This window comes from Sturnira hondurensis, unplaced genomic scaffold (genome assembly GCF_014824575.4).
Source record: "Sturnira hondurensis isolate 20B ecotype Veracruz unplaced genomic scaffold, ASM1482457v3 Scaffold0004040, whole genome shotgun sequence".
Taxonomy (NCBI): domain Eukaryota; kingdom Metazoa; phylum Chordata; class Mammalia; order Chiroptera; family Phyllostomidae; genus Sturnira; species Sturnira hondurensis.
In genome coordinates, this window is record NW_028076671.1 from 15,430 (window position 1) to 29,776 (window position 14,347).

Below are 14,347 nucleotides of genomic sequence, written 5' to 3' on the forward strand. Positions count from 1 at the left end.
GTAAAGAAGTCGGTGATACCTTTACACAATGGAATACTACTCGGCCATAAAAAAGAGAAATCTTACCGTTTGTGACAGCATGAATAGTCCTGGAGAGTATTATGCTAAGTGAAATAAGCCACAAAAAGGACAAGTGCGACATGATTCCACTGACATGTGGAATCTCATGGAACAAAAGGACTAACAAACAAAGTAGAAACAGACTCATAGACACAGAGAACAGACTGACAGCTGCTAGAGGGGAGGGGGGTTTGCAGGGCTGGGTGAAAATGTGAAAGAATTAAGCAAAAAGAAAAAATCTCATGGACACAGACAACAGCGTGGTGATGACCAGGGGGAAAGGGGGTGGGGGGTGGAAGAGGGTGTGGGGGGATAATGGTGACGGAGGAGACTTGACTCGGGGTGGTGAGCACACAATACAACCTACAGATGATGCATTATAGAACTGTACACCTGAAACCTATATAGTGTTATCACCAATGTCGCCCCAACAACTTCCATTTACAAAGCCCCCAGACTGAAAGTGGAGTCAGTGTGGACATAGCGGAGGTGAGGGTGGCGGTAAGGGGAGAACAAAGGTGGCAGAGACTCGTCTTTCCTGTGCAGCAGGGAGAGGGCAGGGTGTCCCCGGTTCTTACGGTCCGGCGGGCAGACCAGCGTCACTCTGACGTTACGTTAGGACAAGCCACTTCCTGAGCACGGTTAGAGCAGACAGCCTATGTAACAACAGGATCTGGCCTATCATTTAGAAAGGAACAAATGGGGAAAGTGAATAAAAATAGAGTGTATTTAACAAAACATTTTAATAATATGACAGTATGGTTTTACTATAATGGCAATTGCTAATTGACTGAGTTAACCAATTAAAATGAAGGAACTCTTAATTTTTTAAGTTTTAAAAAATTAAAAACAAAAGAAAAACTATAATAATTCTAAACACACAAAACCCTGGAAATAAAACTTGAAAATATTTTCACTTTTCTATCATTTGTGTGTATACATATATACACACAAATATATACACACACACACACATATATATACACAAATAACAGAAAAGTGGAGAAGACTAAAAATAAAAAATCTAAAATTTTAGCTGAAGACTTTAACATATCCTGAGGGCTGAAGTGGAGAGAAAATAAACAGAGCTATAGATGATCTAAATAATAAAATAAAAGAGTCAGATAACTAGTCACACAGAGATTTATACAGCCAACACAGGAGTATAACATACACACTCTCGTCAAGCACCCAAGGAAAATGTTTGAAAACCTAACAGTTACTAAGCCGCACAGGAAGCCTTGGTGTGTTCAAATCAATCGGTATCACACAGACTTTGTCCATAATGCAACTGAATTCTAAATCCATTTCTAAAAATTGATTAATTATTTCCGAATACCTAAAACACACAGTGAAATCACCACGGCACTGGAAAGACACACGGTGGAAGACCTGGGTCTCAGGGCAAGTCTGTGCACGGAAGGCAGTGCAGGGAAGCAGGCGTCCAGCTGTGCAACACACTCACTGGGACGAGGAGGCCTGAAAGTGAATGAGCTTATCCTTTCCATCAGGAGGGTGGAAAGCAGAAGAGCAGCAAAGCAGAGAAATACGTAAATGATGAAGACAGGACCGAGCTCAATGAAATAGGAAAAACAAGGAAGATGGACAGAATCAGGTTTTGATTCAATGGAAAGTTTCGTGAGGTTAGTAGACCTCTGGCAAGACTGTCCGTGAAAATATAGGAAATTCACAAGGAGAAGGAGAAATAATTATATATATGGGCCATTTTAAATGAAACAAAAACTTGCAATCAACTAACTCTATGCCAATGTCTGAAATTTTAGATAAGATGGATAAATTTCTAGAAAACTGTAGAGGTTAAAATACGTGGAAAAAGAGAAAACCAAACTAGGTAAGGAACATCAGAGACATTGAACTGAAGGCAAAGATACCTTCCGAAGGCCCAGTCCCGGGAACGGTGCGGGCACGTGAGTCCAACCACGTTTCCAAACCCAACCCTTCTTCCCCTGTAGGTGCTCTTCTGGACTCTGGAATCGACCAAAGCTGCCTGAGTCCTGAGTGACGCTGGTGCGCCTTTATTTCCAGAGACCACTAAGGGCAGTACAAGAGAGAAAATAATACAGTCACTTCATCCATGTTGGATCCACCGAATCCAACAGTGTGTTACAAAAATAAATCGTTTTGAACGAGAGTTATGCTAGCCCAGTGTGAATGCCTGACAATCAGCTTTGTATATTGTAATGTAAGTGCCTGACACCAAGCTCCGGACTGTGGAGCCATCTATTCAAAACCGCCCACCTCAGGTCCGCACACTGTCAGCTACACCAGCAGGAAAAGAGGCCCCTGCTCCACCCAGGAAGCTCCCATTAGGAAGCCCTGGTGACCTAGATGACTGACTGCTTGAGGGCCCCTGCTGGGGCTTTAACTCTGCCTCTATTGTTTTAAATTCACCAATAAAGACTGAACCAGGAAACCCTAGGCAACCTAGTCTCAACCCCAATAAAGAAAGACCCCCGGAGGTCTCTCTCTCTCCCCCCCCTCCCCCCCTGTGCAGCCCTGGGCACGCAACCACAACCCTCCAGGGCCTGTCAATAATAAACCTTGTTTGTCAACAGTCCCCTGATGGTCGTGGCTGAGATGCATCTTGTAACCATAACACAAACCACAAGGGCCAGTCCGGCCACAACACCGGCTCTGCTTAGGGGAATGTCTGTGGGGGTCTCCACAAGAACTGGGCGCCCAGGCGAGGGCCCCAGGGACTTAACAGCTGACGGCCTCACCACTGATAGGCTGAGACAGGAAAGCCCAGGGTGCAGCAGTGGTTCAATGTCAAGGGAGCTAAAATGTGACCCAAAATTAGTAAGCCAAAAAAGAAAATTCATTTTAATGTCCACTGATTTCAATTCAATAAGAGCATAAACAAAATCTGATAAATCCAGCACATGGTAAAGATTACAAACCAAAAATCTATAGCAAATATATTTTTTGGAGAAATTAGATGCATTCCCTTTGAGGTTATACAGAAGGTAGAACGTCCCTTATTGCACATGTCAGACTGGCATCAGAGGTTCTACACATCGTTACGAGAGCAGAAGAAAATCAAGGCCATGAAGACCGAAGGGGAGGGAGATACTGGCTGCAGATGATAAAATCCACATATTGACCAAGTCTGCAGCCTCTGGAGCCCCAGTGTCCAAGTTCAGATCCAGGCTCCGCACTTTTCAGGCTGTGTGACCCTGGACAGATTCCCTCGCCTCTCCACAGTCTGTTTCCCACCTGTACTGTGGGAAATAATGGAACAACGTCCAAACATAAGGAAGGGAACACAGCAGAGGCACGTGGACCGGTGCCTGGTTCGGAGTCAGCGCCTCAGGGGAAGTGCTTCCCCATGGCTCCTGTTGCTGCCTCCCCCTGGTTCAGTAACCACACTGTTGAAGTGCCTGTCCTTCCCATCTGTCCCGCAGAGCTGCTCAAACTGGTCCTATGTGGTTTCTAACCAGACCCAGAGTTTAAACAGTGGATGCATCACTTACCAGTAACACGTGGGAAGCACCACTCATGAGTGACTCTGTGAACCCTTAACTGCCCCCCCTTAAAGCCCCGCCCCCAGCCCTGGATCCCAGGACACAGACTTGAGCTGCCTCCTGTTTCCTTGACAGTTGACCCTCAGATAAAGTCCTTTCTTCTCCCAAAAGCTGATTGCACGGTATTGGCTTCTATGTGGTAGGGCAGCAGGTCCTTGCTCAGGAGCACATGGTTCTCCCCACTGTGTCCCTAATATCCCCACCTGGGGGTGACTCACAGGGGTCCCTGCACCTGAGGTGCTCTCGGGTCTCCTGGTCTTCAGGACGATGGTGCCAGCGATGATCCCCACCAGGCCCCCCACCAGGCCCACAGTCTCCGTCGTCTCCCGCACCTGGATCCACTCCTGGGCCTCTGGGACACAAAGGACAGATGGAGTCAGAGGTGCAAAGAGCAGGATGGCCTCAGGGGTGGGACATTAAGAATTAAGAGTCAGAAACCATGAGATGTGAGGTTTCGATAAAGTGACAATAAACCACGGAATTAAGGAAAGCGGATACCAGGGAGAGAGGGGTCCTGGGAGTCCAGATGGTGTCAGGATGGCATTGGCAAAGGGAGGGGCTCCATCCCCTAGTGCAGAGGGGTGGCCCGCCCAGGCCCCAGTGCTCTGCCTGGGAGTCGTAGATGTCATCTGCTGGGGGCACGAAGGTCAGGGAGTGGAACTTGTGGAATCTGAGTTCTGTGCTGGGCAGGAAGATGGTCTCGGCCACCCCTTCGGTCACTGCCTGGCCGTTGCGCAGCCAGCTGACACTGAGCACGGGTGGGAACAACTCGTCCACATGGCAGATGAGAGTGTGGCGCTGCCCCAGCTGCACAGGCTCCTTGGGAAACAGTCACCTCAGGGGGCTCTGAGAGGGGATGGGACCTGGTGAGTCCACCGCCTTTGTCTGCATCTCAAAGGCCCACCTCAGGCCCAATATTCTGCAGATGAGGCCCCACCTCTGTCAGGCCCACCCTTTGCCCCCAGGGCTCCCAGCTCAGAGTCCCAGCTTCTCAGGCTCCTGACCTGGCCTCCCTCATCCCAGCCTCGTTCTTGGTAAGAGGAAAATGCCTCCTCTGATGGCCTCGGTGCCCAATTTTGTGGATGGAATCCTGCCCACTCTCAGGGTTCATCACACGTGGGCATCTGGGTCTCCTCTCCCCGACCCTGCAGCGGGGCTGGAGAGGAGCCAGCAAGGGTAAGCGGTGCCCTGTGTGGCCCTGCCGTGGTTGGACCGTCGGATCGGGGTGTTCGAGTTCCTTCCTGCCACAGCGATGTCAGCACTACCCCTCCGAGCATCATAGTCAAAGGCGTGAAGAAACTCCAGCAGATGCCAGTCTCCTTCTTACCCAGGTCCACGCAGAACTGCTCGTCCTCATCAAATTCGAGCACGAACTCCCTGGAGGGCCTGTGACTCTGGACAAACTCGCCTACGCTGACACGTGGTCCACGGCATGAAGTTCGAGAGGGGAGGCTGGTGGACAGGTGAGTGGGTAGGAAAAGAGAACGGAACACAGAAAGCGAGTAGGTAAAGGAGGGTTATTGGCAACATGAAGGAAAAGCACAGAAGGTGAGAAATGCAGCGTGAAAGAAAAGAAATGGGAAGGACCACAAGAGAAACGACTTCTTGAAAACTGAGGTTGTTTCTCCTGTTCCCAAAGACTGAAACATCCGTGCCCCCAGTACAATAATGGTGATGTTGAACACAATAATAAGACAGTATTTACTGAGGACGGACCATGAGCTCAACTTACTGCTGAATCTTCACTCCCGCCCCCCACCCCCCAGGTGCAGCATTATTCTGCTTATTAGGGCACAGACCACAGGGGTAAGTAACTGGCCCACAGTAACGCAACTCCCCATAGAAGCAACACCGAACCGCCCGCCCCACCCCACCCCACGGCCTCTCAGAGTCCTAACAGGACCAGGCACGAGGAAGCCGCAGAGGGGGGCAGGGAGAGGGGATAAAAAGTTTTCAGAGTGGAAAATGGTCTAAACAGTGAAAGAAATGAAAAACCCTCCAGAGTTTTGGTGCTACACACAGACTCTACGTTACTTTCCTTATTTAATAAAAATAATAGAGTATGTCATTTTGTTCACGATACTTTCATTTTAGGCATACTAAATTTAAAAATATCAGTATTTACACATTCCCACGTTTTCTTGTTGAAAATATGTTTCACTGCAGTTGCCACTGGAAATGAAGTAGTTGCATTCACGACACTCCCGGGATAATATCTTAGTTTGAATGGATGCGTAAAAAGCAACCAAAGATTGACAACAAAAAAGTCTATTAGTATTACTGTAAAACAATCAAAATGACAGTGTGTGGGGTTGAGAAAGGAGGAGGAGCTCAGGGGAGTCCACACCGTGGGGGTTCTAACTCCCTAATTAAAGACCTGTCCTCACAGCCCCAATCTGTGGAAAACAGTTCTCTCCTTAGACACCCCCAGTGACAGGATCCACTGTCACATGTGACTGCTTGGGGCCCTCCTCTGACTGCAGTGGCAAGAGAATCGCTCACCTACAGAAGAGCCGCTAAACGAAAATGGAAGGAGGGGAAACGGTACAGACTCAGCCATACGGATGCAGTTTGCTCACGTCCGGGTATTTCTGTTTTAGGAGATTTTATTTATTTGTTTCCAGAGAAATGGGAAGGGAGAGAAAAAGCGAGACAGAAACATCAATGTGTGTGGTTGCCTGTCATGTGCCCCCAACTGGGGACCTGGCTTGCAATCCAGGCATGTGCCCTGACTGGGAATCGAACTGCTGACACTTTGGTTTGCAGTTGTCAATGCCCTGACGCACACCAGCCCTGGTGGATATTTAATTTGCATCCTTTTCACAAATTCTTAAAACTGAAGGTCTGTGCATTTTGAAGCAAAAATGTTAATTTTATTAGGTCAAGAAAATATTTACTGTGAAGTTTCACTGTCCAGGCACCAAGGATATAACTCAGTGCACATGGCTTTTGTCCTCGAACTGCTCAGCATCCAAAGAATGAGAAAGACAAGCCATTACTGCACACAGTGCGTGTGGCCTGATCACTGCTGAGGAATCACGAGCAGTACCCAACATACTGCTTGACAGCAAAGGAAGCCTTATGTCAAAATGAGATCTGAGGGAGGCTTCCTAGAGCTCGGGTTTCCCTGCAGTTAGCGAAGCAGAGAAAGGGGGAAACGGCATTGCTCTCAGGGACGTGGGCTCAGGAGTGCAGAGGCGAGAGCGTGCCTGGAGAAGTGAAGCTGTGGTCGGTGTGACAGACCTGAGGGGTGGGGGCTGCCCCGTGCCCTGCCCTGGGCTGAGCCCGTGTTTGGACTTTATCCCACAGCCCCTGGGAAATCGTAGAAGATTTTCAGTTAAGACAGTGAAATGATCAGATTTGTTCTTGGAGGTGGCAACACAGGGCAGGTGGACTGGGGAGTCCAGTTTGAAGGCAAGACCAGTAGGACCCTTGGGCAATCAGGTGAGAAGTGAGGAGGTGTCTGTGGGGCAGGCACACAGGGTGAGGAGAAGAGCAGATGGGTCTGAATGGTAGATGAGAAGCTGCCCTGGCTGATGTGGCTCAGTGCATTGAGCACCAGCCTGTGAAGCAAAGGGTCACCAGTTGGACTCCCAGTCAAGGCACATGCCTGAGTTGCAGGCCAGGTCCCCAGTAGGTGGCGCTCAAGAGGGAACAACACGCTGATGTTTCTCTCCCTCTCTTTCTCCCTTCCTCTCTCTAAAAATAAATGGATAAAATCTTGTGGGAAAAAAGAGAGAGAGATGAGAAGCCACAGGAATCCATGCATGGTGGGGTGGGAGTGGGGATATGAGGTCCAGAAGAACCGGGCACGTGGAGGACTGCGGCGTCTGAGAAGGTAATGACGGGCAGGAAAGTGATAGAAGAAAAAGCGTTCTCTTTGGGACATGCTGGGTCTGAATTTCCAGGGGACGCCGTGGAATTGGTTTGAGGACGATTGAAATAGTGGATGAATCCGGGACTAGACTGCACTAGGCACAAAGACTAGAACTCCTCCTCGTGGTGGGTGAAGTTATAAGTTCATACTGGGTCACCCAAGAAAAGAATATAAAGTCATAAAAGCAGGATCTGAGTGCGGGGCCCTGTGTTCTGACAAAAGGCTGAAAGGGCAGGCTTCAACAGCAGGAAGAAAACAAGGAGGAAGCCTGCTCATAAAAGACAGGGGACAAGAGGAAAGTTCCAGGAAGGAGGAAGTGGTCACAAATATTACTACTCGCGCAGGTAAGATACAGAGAGAAGTGACCGCTGGTTCTGTTGTGTGGAGACTATCAGAGGTGGGGAGGCTCAGGGAGGATGCAGAACCAAGGACCGAATGAAACGGGAGAAAGTCGAAAACAGACATCGCAGACTTTATTTCAAGAAGTTTGCCTCGGAAATAGCAGAGAGACAGACTGTCCCGGAGGATGCAGAGCTGTGACTCTTCAGGGCGGTGCCACGTGGCTCCTGAGACATTCACTAGTCTCTTTGAGTCTCTGTCTTTTCATTGCTACACTGAGAATGACACACGCCTCCCTGAAACAGTTGTTCTGAAAGTGAAATGAGATCTGACACTTGGGAGGGTTCAGTAAACAGTGGGTGTTACTGTTGCCAGAACAAGAAAGGAAACTGTGACCTCACACAAGAGGGAAAATAAGAGAAGAGACTGGGGATGGAATGCAGCACCTGGGGCTACAAACCCCCTGCAGTCCCCACCCCTCTGGCCCACCTGAGCACCAGCCCTGATGGTCCTGGTTCCAAGGGGACTCAGCAGGGCAGCAGGCGATGGCGGGCAGGATCACAGCTCCGGTCTGGCTCCTTCCGTCTTCAGGGGCATCTGCAGCGGCCAGTGAGCCAGGCAGTGAGGACGACAGGAGGCAGCGTGGGAAGTGGAGAGCTTTTCTCCCCAAGGGAACGGCAGGGCTCCTTCTGAAAAGTCAGGATAGATGAGCTTGTTTTGTGTAGGTGCCGGTTCTCTGTGTGAGCAATTCACGTGTCAGGTCCAGTGGAGACAGTTGAGTTTTGTGGTTGCCTGTGTGTTTTATCTTTATTGGTTCATTATTAGGATTTTTATACATTCGGTGATTTCAGTTGAGTGTGGTCATTTTTCCAGTGCTCGAATGGTCCCAAATGAGAACCCCTTCATACCGGCTGCTGTTTTCTTCTGGACAGGACTCTGTCAGTCTTCGAAACTTCCTCGTTTTCTACAACACGCTTGCCTTGTCTCCCCGTAACCCAGACCTGAAGTCAGTCCGTCTCTGTCACGGACAGTGGGGTTTGGAAGCTGCAGTCAGGGCGCTGGGGCTGCTCATTGCTGCCGAGGCCTCATTGGTTCTGGGCTGTCTGTTTGCTGGGGCTAAACTTTATAGATATAAAGTAAGTTATTAGTTAGGATTGATGTTTGTTATAATTCAGCTTCTTTATTCTACCTTTTTGTACATTGAAGACCTTGGCTCCTAATTACATCAGTAATTACTGATTTGCTCTATCCTGTAATATACATAATGTAGTTTCAAATAATACATGGTATTACAATTAACAATGACTATTAAAACTACTGAGTGATGTTTGACATTTGGGGGTATTTTTTGTCCCTACAATATATTCCACTAAAAATATACAGCATTGTTTTCTAGTTACTTTAATTTTTTAACTAACTGCTTTAACTAACATTTTCTCTGTGTGTTTTACTGGCTTCTGTTTGTTTTAAATTTTACAATTTTTTGTTTGGTTTTTATTAAAATTGTACAACAAGTTATACAAAATTATACAACAGCAGGTGTGGCTCGGGTGGGTGGAGCACTGACCTGTACACCCACAGGCTGCAGGTTCTATTCCTGCTGAGGGCACCTGCTTAGGCTGCGGTTTGATCCCTGGTCGGAGCACTTACAGTAAGCAACCAGTTGATATTTCTCTCTCACATCGGTGTTTCTCTCCCTCCCTCTCCCTTCCCCTTCCTCCTAAAACAATGAAAACTGTCCTTGGGTGAAGATAGAAGACAGCAAAACAAAGCAAACAGGGCAGACCCCCCTCATTCTTTCTGTCAGCGGCACGTTACCCCGCCGTGTGGAGGTGCCCTGGCTTCTCAACTCCCCCGCTCTCCCTGAGCGCGTTCTCACCTTTGCAGCTGCAGACTCGGCGTGTCCGTCTTATATGGCTGTTCAGTCATGACTACTCACGTATGTCTGGCATTTCCTTACACATATCAAAATACATTTAGAAGAAAAATGTCACTTATGTCGATTTGTTTTTAATTAGCATTCCTCAGAAACAATTCAGGAAACCATGTGCTTCATGGTGAACGTGCAGACAGCAAACCTGACGGAAGCGAGGTGGTTAGACTAGTGCTTGGCACCTGGGAGGCGCTCGGTAAATGACAGGTAATAGTGACACAAGTGACAAAGGAAGACCTTGTATTGCTTATTTTTCTCCATCTGGACATGTCATTAGAAATTTGAGAGCTGAATGGACGCATTTGACTCTTTAGTCAGTTCTCTGTTTCAACATTTGTTGAGTAACCACCATGTTCCAGGTGTTACAGTCAGAACTTGAACTTGGGGCCGAGTCACAGACTGCAGGCCTGAAGGAAGGGGTGAGGGGCAACTGGGAACCCAGCCTCGTCCCAGGAGTGGGGCTGAGGCTCTAGGGAGGAGGCAGCAGAAAGTTCCAGGGGCAGAAGTGCCAGGGAGCCCTCCCCTGGGGAGACTGGGGCTGGCTCAGATTGGAGCCTGTACAGCAGGGGAACAACCACAAGAGGGAGCCGGGTCACAGCTGGTGCTCCCTGAGGGGAGGGGACGGCTCCCCTGAAGGCAGGGTCACTTCCCAGGGGCTTTCCAGGGGTAAAGAAGCAAAGGCAGCACCATCCAGAACGTGTCCAAACCACAGACTTGCGTCCCTCCCCCTCCCTCTCCGAGGGCTGGTTCATAGATCTGGGTGAAGCCTGCACTTTTTAACAGGCTCCCAAGTGTTTCCTTCATGTTCATTGTGATTTCAAAACCACTTCTCTAGGGTGGGTGGCCTGGGATGGGAGTAAAAGACTGAAAACTGTACTTGAACAACAATTAAAATATAAATAAATAAATAAATAAATAAATAAATAAATAAATAAGAAAAGAAAACCACTACTTTATACCATTCATTTGGTCCTTGACATAAATGAGTTTGTATGGTTATTTTTCTCTTTGTGTGTATATTTTTTATTTTATCACTGTAAACCAATATCTTCTAGGCCACATGTTTAGAAGACATTCAAGTTGATCTCTCTCAAAAAGACCTCTCCTCTTTTCTTTTTTTTGATCCACAATGGAGGACAATTTTACATTGCTGTCTTTTATTTTCATTTTTTAAGAGAGAGAGAGAACATTGATGCGAACCCACAACTTATACATATACTCCGACAAGGAATCGAACCCCCAACCTTTTGGCTGTGGTAGGATGCTCCAACCCACTGAGTCACAGTGGTCAGAGCTAGACCCCCCTTACTAGATACCTTCTGATCTGCTCTGCTGCCCTCTTAACTGATACCACTGACCCCAGGTTGAGGAAGTGTCATCTTGTTCAATTCTCAGGACACTCTTTGTCATGCACTCGAATCTAGAGAATGTAGAAAAAGATGACACTGGTACATCACGGCTAGATACTGATGGCCTCTTCATTACAGAGTAAGTCTGGTTAAGAATGGAACTCGCATGAACCTCCCTCACCCTTTGCCCAACAGAACTGGTGCTGGTTGCAGGTAGTTGCAATGAACAGACCACTCTGCATCCTGTTCAGGGAAAACCTCAAATCTGAAGGCAAACTCCGTCAAGTCCCTGGGAGCAGCCCATTCACAGTAACACACAATGGGCCCTGAATCAATGGAGCAAATGAATCCAGGCCAGCCTGATGTTAACTGCCAATCAAATGACCAGGTGGTCATGCTCAATGACCATCACCCAGGATCCCCTGTCCCAAGTCCCAGCATCCCTGACACCCGGGGGAACTAACTGGCCATGGACCGGTGAGAGGATCCAGTGCGAACATCACTCACAGATTTCTTGCTGCTAGTCAGAGCTCTGGGTAGAGCAACCAAGTTTGTGTGTGTGTGTGTATGTGTATGTTCTTTTTATGTGCATGTGTGCATGCCTGTGTGACTGTGTGTGCATGTGTCTGTGTGCGTGTGCTGATGTGTGTGTGTGTGTTTTAGGAGAGCAGGGTTGCTAGTTGGAGCCCCACAAGTCCTGCCATGAGTACCAGTGACAGAAAGAAGGAGACCAAAGGGACAGAGGTCGATCCCCTTCCAGGTCAGCACAGAGGGACATACTAAGACCGTGGCACAGAGTTCACAAGCGCTACCAGAAAGGTCGAGGAATCGTAGGAGTCTCCCAAAATCCATTTATCTCAGAGGGGTCATTTCCTACAGGAGAAAAGCCCACATAACCAAGGCTGGTCAGGCTCACAGTTCTGGGATCCTACCTCTGACCGCCACCACCCTGAAACCTCCCCTGCCCCCACCTCTCCTCTGCTCTTCTGTTCCCTGTCCTCTCCTTGTCCCTGTCACCCTTCCCTGACCCCATTCCTCCCCACAGTGTTTCTGATTCCCCACCCTCATTCCATTCAGCCTCTTCCATTCCTCCCCAGACCCTGGGCACTGCAGCTGGGGGCACTGGGCAAGCACATGCCTGTGACAATGAGGACGGTCCCCATGAGGACACCCACCAGGCTGATGGCCAGACCTAGGGCTCAGACCAGGGTCTCTGTGGTGTCTGGCACTGGATGGGCACCTGGGGCTCTGGGAGAGAAAGGAAGGTCGGGGTTCAGTGGAGGGATTCTGGGGTAAAGGAGAAAGGAACTGTCTAGGGTAAAGGAAAAGAGTGGGCTGGTGGGGGCTTGACACACTGGTACCGGTGGAGCAGTTGTCCTGGCCCCAGTGACCCCGACAGTCACAGACAGCGTCCTCTGAGAGCAGGAAGGTCAGGTATAAGAACTTGGGGAATAAGGGCTCAGGCTAGAAAAAGAAACTGCTCTGGGCCACCCGTTAGTGAGTGTTTGACCACTGCACAGCCAGGTGGCGTTGATCACAGGGGGAAGATGTTGTCCAGGATGCAGATGAGGACGTTGGGCTGGCCCAGCTGCACGTGAAACTCAGAGAGTATGGTCACCCTCAGAGGCACAAGAAGAAAAGAGGCCCTGAATCCCAAAGGATCATCCCTGCAGCTGGGCCTTATAAGGACTGGGACCAAGGGACATTTCCTCCTATGCAGCCATCTGTGGGCAGGCAGCCCCTGGGACTGGAGCAGATGGGGGCAGAGGGAGGAGAGACTGAGGGGGCAGTGGGGGCACCAGTGTGTGGATAAATGGGGAGGAACAACTAGGGAGAAAGACAGGTCATGCAATCCAAACAGGTAAATAAAGTCTCAAAACCTTAGACTGAAAAAACTGTGGGGATTCTGGGGGTGGGAGAAACTCCAGCCTCAAGAGGAGAGTTCATTGGAGAAACCCACAGGGCCCTAGAATGCACAGAAACCTGCCCACCCAGGAATCAGGACCAGAAGGGCCGAATTTGCTTGTGGGTAGTAGAGAAAGTAATTGAAAGCTGACAAAGAGCTGAGTAATTGACATTTTGCACCCTGGAACCCCTCCCCCACATACAGGGCCACAATACAGTGTCTTGGTTTGCCGCCCCTCCCCCTCCTGTGACTACCTAAGGCTCCACCTCTTACTATGTAACAGGCTCGTTTCTAGAGAAAAAAAATGTCCCAAATGAAAGAATAGATCAAAGCTCCAGAAAAAAATATAACTAAACGACAAAGAGAGAGTCAACCTAAGAGATGCACAGTTCAAAACATTGGCACTCAGGTTGCTCACAGAAATAGCTGAGTATGGTTGCAAAATAGATAAAAAGGTGAATGCAATGAAAAGTGAAATAATGGAAAATGTACAGGGAATCAACAGTGAATAGAAGTAAACTGGGACTCAAATGAATAGTTTGTACCAAAAGGAAAAAATAAACATTCACCCAGAACAGAATGAAGAAACAAGAATCCAAATAATGAGGAGAGGTTTAGGAATCTCCCGGAAAACTTTTAATGTTCTGACATCTGGATCATAGGGGTGCCAAAAGAAGAGGAAGAGCAAGAAATTGAAAACGTATTTGAACAAATAATAAAGGAGAACTTCCCCAATTTGGCAAAGGAAATAGACGTCCAGGAAGTCCAGGAAGCTCAGAGAGTCCCCAAGAAGTTGAACCCAAGAAGAAACACACCAAGGCACATCATAATTACATTAGCCAAGATTAAAATGAAGGAGAGAATCCTAGAAGCAGCAAGAGATAAGGGGACATTCACCTACAAAGGAGTTCCCATCAGACTGTCAGCTGATTTCTCCAAAGAGACCTTACAGGCAAGAAGGAGCTGGAAAGAAGTATTCCAATTCATGAAATCCAAAGACCTACAGCCAAGATTGGTTTATCCAGCAAAGATTTCATTTAGAATGATAGGGCAGATAAAGTGCTTCTCAGATAAGATCAAATTCAAGGAGTTCATCATCACCAAGCCCTTACTATATGAAATGTTAAAGGGACTTATCTAAGAAAAAGAAGATGATCAAAAGTATGGACAGTAAAATGACAACAAATTTACAACTATCAACAACTGAACCTAAAAAACAAAAAAAAACTAAAACAAATTACACAAACAACTAGAACAGGAACAGAACCACAGAAATGGAGATCACTTGGAGGGTTATCAGTGAGGAAGGGGAAGGGGAAGAATAGGGGAAAAGGGACA

General features: G+C 48.1%; 1 protein-coding gene and 1 long non-coding RNA gene across 2 annotated transcripts in view; one reads left to right on the plus strand and one right to left on the minus strand.

Annotated features, from left to right (window-relative positions):
* Window positions 1-1,068, plus strand: part of LOC118984929 (uncharacterized) — a 12,474-nt gene extending 11,406 nt beyond the window's left edge. The window contains exon 4 of the long non-coding RNA XR_005066015.1: window positions 1,056-1,068. This is a non-coding gene — a long non-coding RNA (uncharacterized LOC118984929). The remainder of the gene's footprint in view (window positions 1-1,055) is intronic.
* Window positions 1,069-2,781: 1,713 nt separating this feature from the next.
* LOC118984928 (RLA class II histocompatibility antigen, DP alpha-1 chain-like) lies at window positions 2,782-5,116 on the minus strand (the record flags this gene model as incomplete). The annotated part of the gene is given in 6 exon segments (XM_037043127.1): window positions 2,782-2,811; window positions 3,824-3,957; window positions 4,166-4,434; window positions 4,436-4,451; window positions 4,793-4,921; window positions 4,924-5,116. Coding segments are annotated over 6 exon segments (771 nt in total), but the record flags the coding sequence as incomplete, so codon positions are not given.
* Window positions 5,117-14,347: the final 9,231 nt, after the last annotated feature.